Source organism: Rhincodon typus, chromosome 22, assembly GCF_021869965.1.
Source record: "Rhincodon typus isolate 14 chromosome 22, sRhiTyp1.1, whole genome shotgun sequence".
In the NCBI taxonomy this organism is placed as follows: domain Eukaryota; kingdom Metazoa; phylum Chordata; class Chondrichthyes; order Orectolobiformes; family Rhincodontidae; genus Rhincodon; species Rhincodon typus.
The window spans coordinates 11,232,350-11,251,866 of NC_063353.1; the positions used below are offsets into that span (position 1 = coordinate 11,232,350).

Below are 19,517 nucleotides of genomic sequence, written 5' to 3' on the forward strand. Positions count from 1 at the left end.
GCTGCTTGGCCTGCTGTGTTCATCCAGCTCTACACCTTGTTATCCCAGATTCTCCAGCATCTGCAATTCCTACTATCTCTAAAGCTAGACCTTCTCTGGGCAATAAGGCAGGGCAGGTGACGGAAGTAAAAGTGGGGGAACACTATAGGTCTAGTGATCGTAATTCTATCAGTTTCAAAATGGTTCTGGAAAAGGGTAAGCCTTCCATATGATTAAAGTTTTTAATTGGAGTAAGGCAAATTTTAATGGTATGAGACAAGAACTTTCAAAAGTTGATTGCAGTAGACTGTTCACAGGTGAAAGGATGTCTGACAATTGGGAGGCGTTTAAGAGTGCAATGATGAGAGTTCAGAGGCATTTTGTTCCTGTTAGAGTGAAGGGTAAGACTGGTAAGATTAAGGAACAATGGATGAATAAAGATATTGAGATTCTAGTCAAGAATAAAAGAATTTTTTTTTAGATATAGACAACTTGGATCAAATAAATCTCTTAGTCAATATAAAGAGTGTAGGGGCATTCTTCAGTGAAAAGTCAGAAAGGCAAAGAGGGGATATGAGATAGCATTGGCAGAGAAGGTTAAGGATAATCCAAAGAGATTCTACAAATACATTAAGAGCAAGAAGGTAGATAGAGAGAGGATTGGGCCTCATAAAGATCAAGGAGGTCGTCTTTGTGTTGAACCCCAGGAGATGGGAGAGATACTAAATGAATATTTCATGTCCGTTTTTACTGTGGAGATAGAAATGGAGTCTGGAGAATGCAGAGAAATAAACTTTGATGTTTTAAAAACAGTTCATATTATAGAAGAGAAAATTTGGGAGGACTTAGAGAACATAAAAGTGTATAAATCTCTGGGACCTGATCTAATGCATCCCAGAATGTTGTGGGAAGTAAGGAAGCAAATTACGAGGCCCCTGGCAGAAATATTCGCATCATCTATAACCATAGGTGAGGTGCCTGATGACTGGAGGGTGGCTAAAGTTGTACCTTTGTTTAAGAAAGGTTGTAAGGAGAAACCAGGGAACTCTAGACCTGTGAGTTTGATTCGGTTGTGGGTAAATTGTTGGAGGTGATTAAAAAGATAGGATATATGGACATTTAGAGAGGCAAAAATTGATTAGGGATAGTCAGCATGGTTTTGTGCAAGGAAGTTCATGTCTCACAAATTTGATTGAGTTTTTTTGAGGAAGTTACCAAAAAGATTCATGATGGCAGAGCAGTAGACTTTGTTTATTTGGACTTTTGTAAAGCATTTGATAAGGTTCCACATGGTAAACTAATTAGTAAAATTAGGTCATATGGGATTCAGGGTGAGCTTGCCAATTGTGGATACATGATTGGCTTAATGGCAGGAATCAGAGAGTAATGGTGGAAGGTTGCTGTTCGCACTGGAGGCCTGTGACCAGTGTGTTCCACAGGGATCGATTCTGGGTCCTCTTTTGTTTGTCATTTATATAAGTGATTTGGATGAGAATATCGAAGGCACGGTTAGTAAGTTTGCGGATGACACCGAAATTGGTGGCATTGTAGACAGTGAAGAGGTTTTCTAAGATTACAAAGGGATCTTGATCAAATAGTTCAATGGACTGAAAAATGGCAGATGGAGTTCAATCTGGATTAATGCGAGGTATTGCATTTTGGAACAACAAATAAGTCTAGGGCTTATACAATTAATGGTAGGGCCTTGGGTAGTGTTGTAGAACAGAGGGACTGAGGGGTGCAGGTACATAATTCTTTGAAGTTTGCATTACAGGTAGACAGGATGGTTAAAAAGGCATTTGGCATGCTTGCTTTCATTGCTCAGTCTTTTGAGCATAGGAGTTTGGACATTATGTTGAGGTTGTACAGGACATTGGTGAGGCTTCTTCTGGGATTCTGTGTCCAGTTCTGGTTGCCCTGTTAGAGGAAGGATATTATTAAGCTGGAGAGGGTTCAGAAGAGATTGACCAGGATGTTGCCAGGTATGGAAGATTTGAGTTATAAGGAAAGGTTGGCTAGGTTGGGACTTTTTTCACTGGAGTTTGAGAGGTAACCTTGATAGAAGTTTATAAAATAATGAGGTGTATAGATAGAATTGATAGTAGTTACCTTTTCCCTAAAATGGGGAATTTCAAGATTAGGTGTTGCATTTTTAAGGTGAGAGGAGAAATATTTAAAAAAGACATGAGGCAAATTTTTTTACGCAGACGGTGGTTTGCGTGTGGAATGGACTTCCTGAAGAAGTGGTGAATGCGGGTACAATTACTACTTTCAAAAGACATTTGGATGGATATATGAGTAGGAAATGTTTGGAGGGATATGGAACAGGAATAGGCAGGTGGAACTAGTCTAGTTTGGGATTATGTTTGGCATGGACGGGTTGGACTGAAGGGTCTGTTTCTGTGCTGTATGTCTCTCTGACTCTATAAAACAATATAGCAAAAAATATTCTACGGGCAAATAAAAAAAAAAAGTCGAGTTGGGAGTAGGGCACTAAAGGATGGAGAAAATAACATCATAGGCTTTACTTCATTATTTATTAGAAGTCAGGCGAGGTATGCATGAATTCAGCAGGTGGAATCAAAACATGAAAAGAGGTGATATCCTAGCAGTATTATCACTAAAGTATTAATCCAGACTTTGTGTAATGTTCTGGCAACCTGGGTTCAAATCCTGGGCATGGCAGGTGATGGAATTTGTATTCAACTTTTGAAAAAGTCTAGTGACCATGAAACCATTGCCTGATTGTCAGGAAATACCCGTTCACTTTGCTTCCTTCAGGAAGGAAGCTGCTGTCCTTACCTGGTCTGGCCTACATGTGACCTCAGCCCCATAACAGTGTGGTTAACTCCTAACTGTCCTCTGGGCAATAAATGCTGGCCTAGCCAGTAATGCCATCATCCTATGAATGAACACACAAAATGTGTGATATAATCAAACTGACATCAAATAATCAATCAGGAAGGTAGCTATAAAATAAAATATTTGGCTAAAACCGGTGGTCTGATTGGATTCTGTTTGCACATTTTCAAGGAATTCAGAAAGGGCAGAGCAAAGGAATTGCTACACATGTTTAATAATTTGTTAGGAAAAGGTGTAGTGCTAGACGACTGGTGTGTAGCTACCATTTTATCTAAATAAGGATGACAGAACTTGACCAGTCAACGTAAGATCATTGGGATGAAAAGTAATTGGATCCCTGCTAAAAGAGAAGTTTTAAAAAAAAAGCTTGATAAAGAAAAAAGTAGTCAGTGTGGATTCCAGAGGGAATTCTTGCATGACTAGCAATAATTGAATTATTTGAAGCGGTTGCAGAGAGTATAGACAAAGCTTAATGCATTAGATAGTATTTATCTAGATTTGAAGCAGTTCAGAGATGGTTCACTTGACTCATTCCTGGGATGAAGGTCTGATCTGATGAAGAAAGTTGAACAGTTTGTTACTTTACTCATTGGAGTTGAGAAGAATAAGTGATGATCTTATTGAAGCATATAAGATCCTGATCATACGTTCGGAGCATTCTGCATGACTCTTTCTGTTTGTGGGAAAGACTAGAGCTAGGAGGTAGAGTAAAAATAAGAGATGAGGTCAGAGATGAGGATGATTGGCCTGTAGAATTCTTCTGATAAAAGCTGGGGTTATTTAATTGGTTCTAGACTCATTCAGATAGATTTTTCATATAGAAGAGAGTCAAGTGTTATTGGGAATTGAACAAAAAGTCGATTTGAGGCCACAACCAGATCTTTTTAAATGACATAAAGATTTGAATGGCCTACTTTTGCTGTTAAGTCCAATTTTCCTTTTCCTAAACAGCCTTCTGCAAGGTGCCGCACAGATTAAATGGAAGCTTGTGGAAAGCTTTGGGACCAAATAGGAGAATGGATAGTAGTTGATGACAGAACAGAAAGGAGAGAACAGATGGTGGAGCAACTGCTTGCAGTTTGTTAATGACTTTGACTTCAAAATCACAATCAAAATTTCTAATCAGAAATCACAAATACCACCCAATTTTGGGCATAGTGGGGTTTGGGAGAGGGGGCAGTCTCAAAACAAAGGATGCCTGTAACAAATTATAAGGCAGCCAAAATAAACTTGCAGAGTTGCTGTGTAATTAGAAGATCCGTGTCAACACAGTTAAGTTTAAGGTATTGCCTTTTGGTAAGAAAAATAAGGAGGTCATATATTACTTGGACGATATGAATCTAAATGGAATAGAGGAATCATAGAGTACAAATACACAAATCACTGCAAGTAGCGATGCATGTAAATGAGGCCAAACAAAAAGCTAACCAATATTGCAGAATTTATTTCTGGAGGAATAGGTTTGAAAAGTGAAAAAGTTATGTTGATCTGATATTGCACCTTTTTAGTCCGCGCTTAGAAAACTGTGCGCAGTCTGTTTGCCATATTATGAAAAGATATAGAGACAGTAATAACAAATAAACATGTGAAGGAATGGGAACAGAAGGTTACATCGATAGAATTAGATAAAGAAGAATGAATGTTATGGACTGGTTAAATTGTGCCCTATTTCTTTATGATTCTGTGTATTATAGTGCATTGTCAGATCTGTCAGATTACTCTGTATTTGTAGTTGTAAAAAACGATTAATCTAAAGCCATTTCGCCCTGTGGTTGTTTGAGAGGGAGTTTTGACTGGGACAATGGGAGAATTCTTGGCTTTTCCTTGCCTAATATCTTGCATATTCAATGTAAACCTGAAATAGAAGGATAGAACAAGTTTTCTTGCTTCACCTGAAAGATGGTACCTATAACTCTTTTTAGTACTGCGTTGAGTGCCACTGTAGGTGCTGTACATTCTAAGACAGGGAATACTATTTTCACCTGTTGGCTGAATCTTATTATTTTTTCCTGCCTAAGTGCGAGTTGCATTGAGCTTTTCGGGTGACTTTTTTGCCCCCAAGATCCAGTAAGATTTCTTTGCCAACCTGCCTCATTAAATATCTACCCCTCACCATGCCAACTGTCAAGTCTAATTCCAGCCACATCTTACCATGTGCTGTCCCTGGAACCACTCAGTGGATACCTCCTGAAAGACTGGCATTCCCCATGCCTGCCCCATCTTCAGATGACCGCTGAGCACCTAAACAAACAGAGGCAGTCTGGCATTGTCCCTAACTGGTGGCCACGCTGCTCATGGTACCGAGCAGGCAGGCCGGCTGGCTGTAAACATTACCCCAGAAGGTGAGAAATATTGGGCCACAAGATCACAAGCCATGCCTCCGTTCATTCATTCAACTTCAACCTCAACATGTGTATCAACTTGAAGGTGCTGAAATCAAAGCAAAATACTGAGGAGGCTGGAAATTGGAAATAAATACAAAAAGTGCTGAAGAAATTTACCAAATTGGTAGATTATGGGCTGCACGGTGGCTCAGTGGTTAGCACTGCTGCCTCACAGTACCAGGGACCTGGGTTCGATTCCAGCCTTGGTTGACTGTGTGGAGTTTGCACATTCTCACCGTGTCTGTGTGGGTTTCCTCCGGGTGCTCTGGTTTCCTCCCACAGTCCAAAGATGTGCAGGTTAGGTAGATTGGCCATGCTAAATTGCCCGTAGTGTCCAGGGATGTGCAGGCTAGGTGGGTTAGCCATGGTAATTATGGATATAGGGTGGGGGCTGGGATGCTCTTTGGAGGGTCAGTGCTGGACCAGATGGGTTGAATTGCCTCTTTCTGCACTGCAGGGATTCTGTGTTTCTCTCTCCGCAGAGAGAGCCAGATCAGAGTTAATGTTTCTTGTCCGATCGTGGTAATGGTGGAGCAGTGTTGACAAGGTAGTGGTGATGGTGGAGTAGTGATGACAGGGTTAGTGGTGATAGTAGCACGGTTGTGATGACAGCGGTGGGGTGTTGTTGATAGCGGATTGGTGCTGGTGGTGATGTTGGAGTGATAATAACGTCACAGGACAATTAATCCAGAGCTCCAGGCCCAGCATTCAAATTCCATAACGACAACTGGTGGAGTTTAATTTCACTTAAATAATAAATTAAGAATTGAATGCCAATCTCAATAAGGAATGAATGAAACTATCATCAATGTTTCTTAAAAACTCCTCTGACAGTCACTAATTTCCTCCCTTAATGTAAGTCATTTAAGGAAATGTGCAAACCTTTCCTGGTTTGGCGTACATGTGACTCCAGCCACTTGGCAATGTGGTTGCCTCTTGACTGCCCTCCCAGAATGTCTGAGCAAGCCCCTCAGTTGCATAAAACCTCTAGCACTTTGGGTTTGCCTGCACCAGATAGAATCCATGGATTTATGAGGCAGGTCACACACACCTCCAGCCATCTTCTCAAGGGCAAATAGGGATGGGCAATGAATGCTTGTCTTGCTAGATCTCTAAGTTAACATGTTTCCTTGTCAGTTGAAAAGTGAAGAGACTTTCAGTCAATTAAAATCCCCTTATGGGTGCTAGATAGAAAAGGTTTGACCCAGTATTTATATAAATACAGTGTAGGTTTTGTCACACTCAAAGTATCATTGTTGTCTGTCAGTGGGGATCATTTCTGTGAATTGTATGATACTTGAAGCCAATTTTATATTGAAGTCTTGTAATATTTGAGGCAAGACATGAAGAGCTTCCTTTATTAAGCCTGTTTATAATCAGATTTGTCTTGCTGATACATAAATCACTTTTCTGACGGGTTAGTGGTTTCTGATGGATGTGGATGTGTATCATGTAGTGGTGTTATTAAAGTACATAAGAATGGGAGAAGTTTGACTCTGGACTTATTTATAGTAAGTTTTGAACTGTAAAATGTGGGGAAAAATGTATTTATACATTTAAAAGAGCTACCTGGTTAGTTTTATGGATCTAAATTTACATTCTCAACACAGATAGACTTTTGAACTCCTTATGTGCATTTAATTCCTGAGTGAAAGAAAGGCTTGCATGTATCTTGCCTAAGTGACGATGGAGGAATATGATGTTGTTTCAAGTCAGGATGGAATGACTAGCAAGTGATAATGTTCCCAAATGCCTGCCCCCCCCCCTTGTTCTTTTACGTGGTACAGTTTGTGGATTTGGAAGTCGCCAATGAAGCTTGCTGCCATGGATCTTGTAGAAGGTATACACTGAAGTTGCATTGCATTAATCGGAGAGAAAATTAATGCTTAAAGTGGTTAAAAGGGTGCCTATCAAGTAGGCTGCTTGTTCCAAATCATGTTGAGCTAATTGAGTGTTGTTAGAGCTGCACTCATCCAGGCATTAGGGATGTATTTCATCACACTCTAGCTTTGTGGATGGTGGAAAGGTTTGTGCTATTTGGAAGTGGAGTTATTGACCACAGCATTCTGTTTTACCAGCCATAGTCTTTATATGGCTAGTCCAGTTATGTTTCTGATTAGTAGTAACCGTCCCAAAGATAATATAGCAACATATTGCCTTTATATAGCCCTTTTTACATACAGAACATCCTAAAGTGCTTCACGTTAGCTTTATAAAAGTTGTCACCAGGCCATGCAAGGAAATAAAGGTTAGATGATCAAAAATTTCCTCCTAAGACTGAGTTTTTCAGAGTATCTTAAAAAAGGAAAACATGGTTGAGAGGAGCTTGGAGGGAATGCAAAGCCTGTAGCCTGTGCATCTGAAGAGCAGATTGGAATCGGAATGTTTAAGGGATCAGAATCATGACAGCATAATCATCTCAATGGGTCCTGGGCTGTTAATGGAAGCTTGCTTGCGTTGTGGGGTTTAGGACAGGAGAAGGAAAGAAAGCATTAAGGAATTAGCTTAGCAGAAGCTCGGATGAGAAAGTTTAAAACGTTTTGAATTGAGTTCTAAAGAGACCTAATTGAAGTTGATGCAAGTATACCTTCTCGCAAAGTGAGTTTGCTCAAAGCAGTTAAGGGAATAATTCACCTATGGTGTAAAGATTTCAGTTTGTGAAAGCTTCCAGACTAGGAGCATTTGATTTGAAATCTGCATTAATTATTCAGAGCTGAGGTATATTACAGTTGTGTGAGTCAAAGCTTTGTGGCTCCCAGGAGTTAAACTTGAAAGGATGCAGAGAAGATTTGCAAGGATGTTGCCAGGATTGGAGGGTTTGAATTATTGGGAGAGACTGAATTGGCTAGGGCTGTTTTCTCTGGAGCATCAGAGATTGAGGGATGACTTTACAGTGGTTTATAAAATTGTGAGGGACATGGATAGGGTGAATAGCCAAGGTCTTTTTCCCCAAGTAGGGAAGTCCAAAACTAGAGAGCATAGGTTTAAGTTGACAGGGAAAAGATATAAAAGGGACCTAAGGAGAAACTTTTTCATGCAGAGGGTGGTGTGTGTTTGAATGAGCTGCCAAAGGAAGTAATCTAAGCTTGGTACAATTGCGACATTTCAAAGGCATCTGGATGGGTATATGAATAGGAACGGTTTAGAGGGATCTGTGCCAAATTCCAGCAAATGGGACAAGATTAATATAGAATATCTGGTCGACATGAACGTGTTGGACCAAAGGGTCTGTTTCCATGCTGTACAACTTTGTCTTTATGACTCCATGAATGAAACTGTGAGAAAGCAGTTATTATTTGACAGGAAAATTTCTGTGGATTTTGATTAGCTGTATAGTGATGGTGTTGGGGAGTAGATGAAATTTTGTTCGTTTTGATGGTCTTGTAAACTGTATTACACTTAGACAACTTGATTTGTTTTATTTTGCTTTTTTTTTTCTTGCGTGTAATAAACTTCTGGTTTTTGTTTTGTTAAAACCAAATCTGCACCCTTTGGTGCTCATATTTCAGTGGAAGACCACCAAATTGAGAAAAAGCATGATTTCATTCTGGGCTCTGACTTCTCAGTAGTAACATAAAAACAAAGATAGAGGAGGGCTAGGCAATGGACTAATTTGAAAACAAGATGAGAATTTTAAAATTAAGGCATTGCATATTTGGAAGTCAGTGTAAGTCAGCAAGGTCAGGTGAGACAGGGCTTGGCATGAGTGAATAGACAGGAAGCAGAGTTTTGAATAACCTAACCCTTACAGAGGGTAGAACAAGGTAGCTGGACAAGCATTCATTGAATAATCAAGTCTGTAGGTAACAGAAGCATGAATGAGGATTTCAGCTGCAGATAAGCAGATGCGAGAGAGAGTCGAGCGATGGTGTCAATAGGTCTTATTGCAGAAATATGATTGGAAGCTTATCCAGAATTTTACCAGATTGGCCACCACATTTTTTAGATGTGCCAAACGCTGTTCTTGACGTGCTGTTCAAGTCTACTCATTCAACCTGGGTTGATCCTGTGGTTTAATGGAAATAGTAGAGTGGTAATGGTATATGCATGGTAGGCCATGAAAATACAAATTGCTGTGAAGTACTTTTGAAATGTAATTACTGTTGCAATGCCAGAAACATGGGAACTAATTCATGCACAGCAAGTTCCCACACAAAATAAGTACAGTACAATAATCTGGTTTTAAATATTGGCCAGGACAACGTGAAACGCTTTCATGTCATAGTTAACCCCACAGCTTTCCAGAGTCCCAAACCAGGTCAAAACCATGGCAGGGCTTACATTGTGTCATCTTCTGTACTATATTCTGTCAGTGAAATCGAGTTAGACAATTGGTTCTTTAGATTTCAGGACATACGATTTTGAGTATTGTTGGAGGGACAAAAGAGGAATGGTGTATGGAAGTACACTTCCTCCTGTTCTTTCTTTGACCTTTTTCAGTGCTGTCAGTAGGGAGGGATGTCACTGTTGAGGAAAGGAACGCTTGCAGTTTTTTTAGCAACCACTGTCAGCATCAAGGCCCCACAGGTCAAGAACGTTATAATACGATGAAGAGTAAAGCTCTCTCTGTTCTGTCCTAAGGATGTGCTTCATCCCTTGACCGTAGAAAATCATCTTTCCTCTAATTCATCAGTGTGTCACTACCCTTCCTTCTATTAAAATTCCATAGAGCATAGATTCCACTCAATTGAAATGGCCAATTATGGTGCAGGATTTGAGGAAAGTTCTGAAATATAGGCGGAGGTCAATTAGGAAGTGAATTGTTGTACAAACTCTTCTCTCAGGATGCTAACAGCAACAAGTAACGGCAGCTTTTATACCATCAGCATTGGTTAGATTTGAATCCAGATCCCAGGAGTTGAATGTTGGTGTCTAATTACCTCATTTCTCCCCTACCCCTTTTTTTTTACCATTTTGATGCAAGATAACTACTTTTGTGAATGTGATCTCTATCTGAGGAATGAATACCATGAGCTTGGGCTACTGCAAATTGCAGATGCCATTCTTGGTTCAATGGTAGCATTATTATGTCTGAGTCTCAAAGTTGTGGGTTCAAGTCCCTTGTGTTCTCAGTGTAAACGACGTTACAGCACTGCAACAAGAGCAGGGGCAATCTCGCTATGTCCCAGGCAATAGTTGTCCATCACTAAAGCAGATTATCAGGGCACTTATGACATCAGCCCTGAATTTTCACTTCTGCATGAAAAATATTCTGCCAAATTTGCTGGAAACAGTAGTAAGGGCAGTGGATACCTGGAGCTGAATGACAGGACCAACTTCATCAAGGCTGAAGAACTAAAATGAAAGAGATGGGAATAGGGTAAATTAAAGTCAAATGAGATGCAGTAAGGGAAAAGAAAGAAAGGAAAAATATGGTTTAGAGTGAACTTGAAAAGAGACAGTAGGAAAAAGTATGAACATTAAAAAGAATCTGATACTTTAAAGTTCATAAACATCAAAGCAGAATTTCCAACCAGCAGGAATGAAAGTTCGGAGTTTAATTTTTTCCCTTTGAGGTTGAGTGGCATTGCAGGAACACCTCAAGGGTCCTCATGCCATGAAGTGTCAGCCCCAACTTTCGGCAGCCAGTTCAATTTGTGATGCAGCACAAATGCATTAGTTTCTCCAAACTCCAGGGGAGGTGGAGCTTATCACCAGTGGAATAGCACAAATAGCCCTGTAATCTGTGGCCAATCACAGCTTGCAGTGTATTTCTTCCTCGCCACAAATTGCTGGCTTTTGTTTTAAATGCCACTAATTTTCCTGTCTGCATTAAAGTCACTGTTTATTTCTTAGCAACTCCTTTCTTGAAAGCTGTTGTTGAAATTAAGATTCTTTCTTTATATAATTTAACTTTCCTACCACTTTCACCAGCAGTCCAATGCAAAGGGCTGGAATTAAAATGTGAGTATTTAAAAAGTACCCTGAATTAGATAGATAGCTATCTCTTATTAATTTACTTCATTATACTATCTAAAGGAATGTACAGATAGCTGGAGATGAAACGCTGTCAATGGTGCATTCTTGATGAGCTCCCAAGCTGTTATTCTGTCTGATTTAGTCATGTATGGCTAAATATAGATGTTTATGGTCTTTGCAAAAGCTTTGTGCACTGGGCATCAAGGTCAGTGACCTCTGAAATGCTTTGTCAATTAAAATGAATAGAAAAGAATCCTTGTGGAGTGTGCTGACTTCTGTTCCATACTTTCTGATATGTGTGCCCAGCACAGAGTTCCATGCCAGGACTGTGAATTCATTAAATCTGCTCTTTACTCTGTATGAGAATGTTCCTGGCACGTCATAATGTTGCCTTTATATCTACCTCCTCTTGTCTCAATTTGGCAATGAAGACAGATTGAACTCAGCCTGGCCTTTCACATTAGTTTATTGCTGTTTTACAAACCTGCTTGAATATCGAAGGACAAATACAGGGCTCACCCAATAATTAGCAGAATTAACAGTTGATGGTGGTTTCCATTTAAAGTTTTGACATGTTATTCATGGTCAGAGAAGTCTTAGGAGTTGTACAATTACGTTTGGAGCCTACTCTCTGTAATGCCATCTATAAATTTGCCACCACCCTTCCCTTTAAAAATATCCTTGAGATACAAACCTTTGATCACTTTTAGTCAGCCACGTCTTATTCGTGGCCCTTCAGGGTTTGGTTTCCATTGTCCAGAAAATTATTACTGATGTGAATTGGAATTTAATTTGTATTTTAAAAACATTGTACAAATGTAAATTCCAAATGTTGTTGAAAGAAAAAAAAAGCAGAATTGCTATAAATGCTAATACCATACTACTGTTTCTAAGACAATGTTTATAGGAGACATATAATTGAGACTTTTTCCTAGAGTTGGCTTTGAACCTTACATTTTACTAACTTTAAGCTAGTTAAAGTTGTGCCATAAATTTCCTTCAAGTATCGTGGGATAATAAAAGTATCTTTTTGGATTGTAAAATGTTTATAGACAGATCATGGAGATACAATCTCATTCACTTGTGTTATAGTATCTATTGGCATTCACCAATCTTCTGCTAGTGAAATTAACTTTTGAACTAACACAAATCTTCAAATTCCTTAAAACAATAATCAATGAGGAGGCCCTTGGAAGAAAGACCTTGTTACTGGGAAATGGTTAAACAAATTGCGTGTGGAAATGGAAAAAGCTTAGATAAGGTTTGACACGGATCTCTAAAAAAGCCACTGTCACTGTCCTCAGACAATCTAAATATTCACATTCATGCATAGAATAGATTCTGAAACACTGTAATGCATACTTGGGAACTTTTGAAAGTTACTGTTTATTACTGGTGTATTATAGTCTAACTTGCAATCTTACAAGTTAGAAGATTACCTCCCAGTCGTGAACCATTTCGACTCCCCCTCCCACTCCTTGGACGACACGTCCATCCTGGGCCTCCTGCATTGCCACAATGATGCCCCCCGAAAGCTGCAGGAACAGCATCTCATATTTCGCTTGGGAACCCTGCAGCCTAATGTGGACTTCACAAACTTCAAAATCTCCCCTCCCCCGACCACATCCCAAAACCAGCCCAGCTAGTCCCCGCCTCCCTAACCATTCCTCCCACCTCAAGCCCCACCCCCATCTCCTACCTACTAACCTCATCCTGCCCCCTTGATCTGTCCGTCCTCCCTGGACTGACCTATCTCCTCCCTAACTCCCCACCTACACTCACCTTTACTGGCTCCAACCCCGCCTCTTTGACCTGCCTGTCTCCTCTCCACCTACCTTCTCCTTTATCCGTCTCCTATCTGCCTCCCCCTCTCTCCCTATTTATTTCAGAATCCCCTTCCCCTCCCCCATTTCTGAAGAAGGGTCTCGACCCGAAACGTCAGCTTTCCTGCTCCTCTGATGCTGCTTGGCCTGCTGTGGTCATCCAGCTCTACACCTTGTTATCTCAGATTCTCCAGCATTGGCAGATCCTACTATCTCTAACAATTTTAACCCCACTGTGAAGCCTCTTCTAAGGATGCCTACCTTAAAGAAGTTACCCTCCTCCCTCTGGAAAAACCTCAGTGTATCCCTTTCCCACTGCAACCCTCTTGTAATCTCTTCGGCCCTGAAACTGCTCGCCCACGTCCTAAAGCAAACTAGGTACTACAGCCACATTGCCTTTCTGAGTACCTGCCTACGGAACCAGATCATACGCCAACGGACTACAGTCTACATTTAAGCCTTCCCAATTTGGCCCCAACCGCGACGACCCCTACATTTAGAACATTGATATCCTACAGAAGCGTTTCTCCCTGCGACTCCTGAAATATACACTCGCTGCGATGCGCCAACATCTCCTGGCACTACAATTAAGCCTACCCCAGCTCAGAGCCTCCCTCTCCCAGACCTGCAAAGGACCTCTCCTGTTTTTTATTCCTCATAAGATCCACAACCTGAACTCTCAATTCTACTCGGCTTTATTGGACACTAAAAACCGAAAGTACTTTAAACTTGCTGGTGCCTGCCACCCTACCCAGGACCTTCCCCACCATGTGCCCGCCACCATTGGCCATGTGGCCACCTTCGGAGCACCCACAGATTCCACGGATGACGTCACATCCGCCGCCGCCCGGTACACCACTTCCGGTACAGCCAATGCCATCGACACCGTTGCTGATGCCGCCGCCTCCATTTCTGAGGCCGACAACACAGACATCGAGGATGCTGCTGCCACCACCATCCAAGATTTACCGGCCGATGTCGCGCCGCCCACTGCCAACGTCACTCTGTCCACTGCTGACGTCGCTCTGCCCACCACCTCCACAGCCAGCAGCTCTAGAGGAGACTGCAGCACCCAGCCCTGCCGAGTCTTCACCATCCTCCCCCAGACCTCCCCCTTACTGAGGACGAATGGTCAGTCCCCAGTAACGGGCTCACGTTTGTCCCCCTCCACCCAAACATTGATGAATACAACTCATGTTTGGACATTGAACAGTTTTTCCGCCACCTCCGCCTCCGCGCTTACTTCTTCAACCGTGAGCCTAACCCTCCCCCTACTGATCCCTTCTCCCGCCTCCAACACACCCCCTCCTCCTGGACACCACCCCATGGCCTCCTACCCTCCCTCGACCTCTTCATCTCTAACTGCCGTCGAGACATCGATCACTTCAACCTCTCCACCCCTCTCACCCACTCCAACTTCTCCCCCACAGAACGTGCGGCCCTCCGCTCCCTCTGCTCCAATCCCAACCTCACCCTAAAACCCGCGGACAAGGGAGGCGCAGTTGTAGTATTGCGCACTGACCTCTACGTCGCCGAGGCCAGACGCCAGCTCTCTGACACCTCCTCCTACTGCCCCCTTGATCATGATCCTATCCCCGACCACCAAACCATCATCTCGCAAACCATCCACAACCTCATCACTTCAGGTGACCTCCCACCCACAGCTTCCAACCTCATCATTCCCCAACCCCGTATCGCCCGTTTCTATCTCCTTCCCAAAATCCACAAGCCTGACTGCCCAGGTCGACCCATTGTCTCCACCTGCTCCTGCCCCACCGAACTTATCTCCACCTATCTCGACTCCATTTTCTCCCCCTTGGTCCAGGAACTCCCTACCTACATCTGTGGAACCACCCATGCCCTCCACCTCCTCCAAAACTTCCAATTCCCTGGTCCCCAACACCTCATCTTTACCATGGACGTCCAGTCCCGATACACCTGCATTCCCCATGCAGATGGCCTAAAGGCCCTCCGCTTCTTCCTGTCCCGCAGGCCCGACCAGTCCCCTTCCACTGACACCCTCATTCGCTTAGCCGAACTCGTCCTCACACTCAACAACTTCTCTTTCAATTCCTCCCACTTCCTACAGACAAAGGGGGTGGCCATGGGTACCCGCATGGGCCCAAGCTATGCCTGCCTCTTTGTAGGCTCCGTGGAACAATTCCTCTTCCATACCTACACTGGCCCTAAACCCCACCTCTTCCTCCGTTACATTGATGACTGTATCGGCGCCGCGAGGAGCTTGAGCAGTTCATCCACTTCACCAACACCTTCCACCCCAACCTTAAGTTCACCTGGACCATCTCTGATACCTCTCTCTCCTTCCTGGACCTCTCTGTCTCCATCTCTGGCATTCACCTGGAAACCAATATCCACTTCAAGCCCACCGACTCCCACAGCTACCTAGAATACACCACCTCCCACCCACCTTCCTGCAAAAAGGCCATCCCCTATTCCCAATTCCTTCGCTCCCGAGATGAGGCATTCCACTCCCGAACATTCCAGATGTCCTCGTTTTTCAAGGACCGCAACTTCCCCTCCACCGTGGTCGAAAACGCCCTCGACTGTGTTTGTCGCATTTCCCGCAACTCATCCCTCACACCCCCTCCCCGCAATAACAACCAAAACAGAATCCCCCTCGTCCTCACGTACCACCCCACCAACCTCCGAATCCAACGCATCATCCTCTGACACTTCCGCCATCTGCAATCCGACCCCACTACCAAAGACATTTTACCCTCCCACCCTTATCTGCTTTCCGGAGGGACCACTGTCTCCGTGACTTCCTTGTCCGCTCCACACTCCCCTCCAGCCCCACCACCCCCGGCACTTTTCCCTGCAACCGCAGGAAGTGCTACACCTGTCCCTACACCTCCCCCCTCACCCCCATCCCAGGCCCTAAGAAGACCTTCCACATCAAACAGATGTTCACCTGCACATCTGCTAATGTGGTATACTGTATCCGCTGTTCCCGTTGTGGCCTCCTCTACATCGGGGAAACCAAGCCGAGGCTTGGGGACCGCTTTGCGGAACACCTACGCTCAGTTCGCAACAAACAACTGCACCTCCCAGTCGCGAACCATTTCAACTCCCCCTCCCACTCCTTGGACGACATGTCCATCCTGGGCCTCCTGTGTTGCCACAATGATGCCACCCAAAAGCTGCAGGAACAGCATCTCATATTTCGCTTGGGAACCCTGCAGCCTAATGTGGACTTCACAAGCTTCAAAATCTCCCCTCCCCCGACCGCATCCCAAAACCAGCCCAGCTAGTCCCCGCCTCCCTAACCATTCCTCCCACCTCAAGCCCCACCCCCATATCCTACCCACTAACCTCATCCCGCCTCCTTGACCTGTCCGTCCTCCCTGGACCGACCTATCCCCTCCCTAACTCCCCACCTACACTCACCTTTACTGGCTCCAACCCCACCTCTGTGACCTGTCTGTCTCCTCTCCACCTATCTTCTCCTCTACCCATCTTCTATCCGGCTCCCCCTCTCTCCCTATTTATTTCAGAATCCCTTGCCCCTCCCCCATTTCTGAAGAAGGGTCTCGACCCGAAACGTCAGCTTTCCTGCTCCTCTGATGCTTCTTGGCCTGCTGCGTTCATCCAGCTCTACACCTTGTTATCTAAGATTATTGAGACAATTCTCCCCAATGTGGAGCCCAACTTAATAGAAATTCAGATTGAAGAGAAGGCAAAGAGGTGAGTGTCACTTGTGTGTTCAAGATTTTCTAGTAATTGAAATCTGAAGAAAAACACTGACCTCCGTGGCTAATACTGTTGAGTTTGCAGGCTGGGACACATTCTTTCTGAATTCACCATCCCAAGACACAAAATCTAACAAAATGCCGCCAGTTGTGCCAATAGGCAGAAAGAACAAGTATCAATCAGGGCAATCACCATGTAAAAGGGAAAGTGTTATTAGAAAAGTGGAGTTCTACCATCATTAGAAGTAGTTGTGAAGAGAGGTAAGTTGTGGCTATTGTCCTTCAGCCTAATGGCTCCTTCAGTCACACACTATACACAGAATGCTGGGAATGCTGTGCATGTCAAGTGAGGTGTGAGAGACACAGAGGATTCTGAAGTTGACAAAACACAGTGAAACAACTGGATTTATAAAACATTAGGAAGCAAATATCTCTTGTAACGATACCTTGATATTATTCTGTTAAATAACTGGCATGAGTTCAGGAAGGATACCAAACCCACAGACACTTCTGCTTTTAAGGAGTGTGCCAGCAGTGATTTACTATTGGGGACAATTTTAACTTAAATCATTCATCAGGAAAACTGAAATCAGTTAACCCAGTTTTTACACTCTGTCCAGCTTTACTCTGCAATGAAGTCTCTGGTGTTCCACCTGCTAGTGTCCCACAAGGCAAGTTAGGCTATAATTACATCAAGTGTATCTGTGGCTTAACGTATTAACTCTGAGTGTTTAGTTGAAAAAGGCACAGCCAACAAGATTGCTGTTTATGAAACACTACAACTGCTGTAACTACTTAATTTATATGATTTAATTAAAAGATTTTGCTCTCATAAGTAGCACTTTTGGGTGCCAATCTAAATAATGGTTTCTGCATCTTAATTCCTTTTGCATTTACATTTTTCTGTGTCCCAAACACAATCTTAGAAACAAATTTTCAAATTGTTTGGTGAACTTGGTCAACCTTGGCACTCCTTAATACTGGGACAGTGCATCGTGAAGAGCTCCAAGTTTCTATTCTTACATTTGAGGAGAAATATTGACTGTATTTGAGATTAGAGGGTTTGAGATCAGCTTGTAAGTACTGTTCTTAGGCTTAATGCTCATCCAAGCCGATGTAATGTAGAATCCGACATTAATGAAAGATTTTCTTTTTAATACAAATTGCCAGAGTCAACCTATCGCCACCAAGCCACCATTGATGATGAAGCAGTTTCTATGGAAATTTTAGATACAGCTGGCCAGGTGAGTTAGTGGTGCAAACCACTCTCCTAGATCATTGTTTGACTTGTCATTGTACACCATTTACTTACTTCCTTGTTGATTTTCTCATTTACTTTACATGCACACTAGAAAATGTGCCAGAAAAAGATATGGGAATTGTGTAACTTTTGAGATATGCCAATTACTTTTTAAAATAGCCCCACAAGTTGATATTTTCCTTTGCAGAGCTGGTGGTTGTATTCGCTGGAGCATTTGCCTGTGTATGCATACATGTTAGCACACCCTTGGGTAAGACAGAACAGTCTGTGCAGTTAGAAAGGGGATTGGATACTTGAAGTACGCACCCAGCTTCCAGATCTGACCGTTTTAAATCATACGTTCATTCATCTGATTAAATCACGAGGTTCATTTTCTTCAGGGTGAAGGTTTATATTTCACGCTTGTCCATAGTTAAGTGGAAGGTTAATGTGTGTGGCCAAATTTCTGATTTGTACTCTGCTGCAACAACATGTTTTCGTGCAGTGCCTATTCTGTAGGAGAATATTCCGGGACACTTCGAGAATTTTATTAATCCGTTCTGAGGAAGAGTCAAAACAAAGTTGCTGGAAAAGCTCAGCAGGTCTGGTAGCCTCTGTGAAGAGAAAAACAGGGTTAACGTTTCGGGTCCGGTGACCCTTCCTCAGAACCCTTCCTCTGTTTTTTTCCTTCACAGATGCTGCTAGACCTGCTGAGCCTTTCCAGCAACTTTGTTTTTGTTCCTGATTTACAGCATCCGCAGTTCTTTCAGTTTTTATCTGAGGAAGAGTCACTCAACCCGAAACGTTAACTCTGATTTCTCTCCTCAGCTGTTGCCCGACCTGCTGAGCTTTTGTAGCAATTTCTGTTTCTAGTTGAGTTACAGCATCCGCAGTTCTTTCGTTTTTGTTTGTTATCGAGTTGCTGATTGATAACAATGAAGAACATTTTAGAAAGTTGGTGTAAAAGCTTTGAGAGGGAATAGCCCAGGGAAGGAATTTCTGAGCTCAAGATTTTCAAGGCGCCGATGGTGGGATAGAGAGAGTAAAGAATGGGTAAGAGGTCAGATTTGGAGGACATTTATTTATTCTTTGACAGAATGTGAGAATCACTGGTTCAGCCAGCATTTGTTGCTCAACCTTGGTTGTCCTTAGGTGGTTGTGAACTGTCTTTTTGAACCGCTGTAATCTGTGTCGTGTTGGTAGATTCACAGCACTGTTAGGATTTTAATTCAGCAACAGCGAAGAAATGATGGTGTGGTTCCGAGTCAGGATGGTTTGTACCTTGGAGAGAAGCTTGCAAGATGGTAGTATTCCCGTTGCATCTGCTACCCTTATCCCACTAGGTGGTTGAGGTCTCTGGTTTGGAAGGTGCTGTTGGAGGAGCTCAGAATTTCTGGAGGGTTGTAGGACAGAAGGAGGTGACAGAAATAAGAAGAGCAGAGGCTGTGGAGGGATATGAACACGAGGATAAAGATATTACGTATGAGCATTAATTAATTAAATATAAATATTACATGAAGAACTTTGATGACCAGGAACCAAAGTAGATAACAAGTGCAGGAATGATGGGTTAGCAGGACGTGGACAAATATGGGAACAG

The 19,517-nt window shown here is 42.8% G+C and overlaps 1 protein-coding gene across 1 annotated transcript in view; it reads left to right on the forward strand.

Moving 5' to 3' along the window:
* rerg (RAS-like, estrogen-regulated, growth inhibitor) overlaps positions 1-19,517 on the forward strand; it is a 75,725-nt gene that overhangs the window by 47,862 nt on the left and 8,346 nt on the right. Inside the window, exon 4 of the mRNA XM_020510973.2 lies at positions 17,848-17,921. Within this exon, the coding sequence (XP_020366562.1) occupies positions 17,848-17,921 (74 nt within the window). The remainder of the gene's footprint in view (positions 1-17,847; positions 17,922-19,517) is intronic.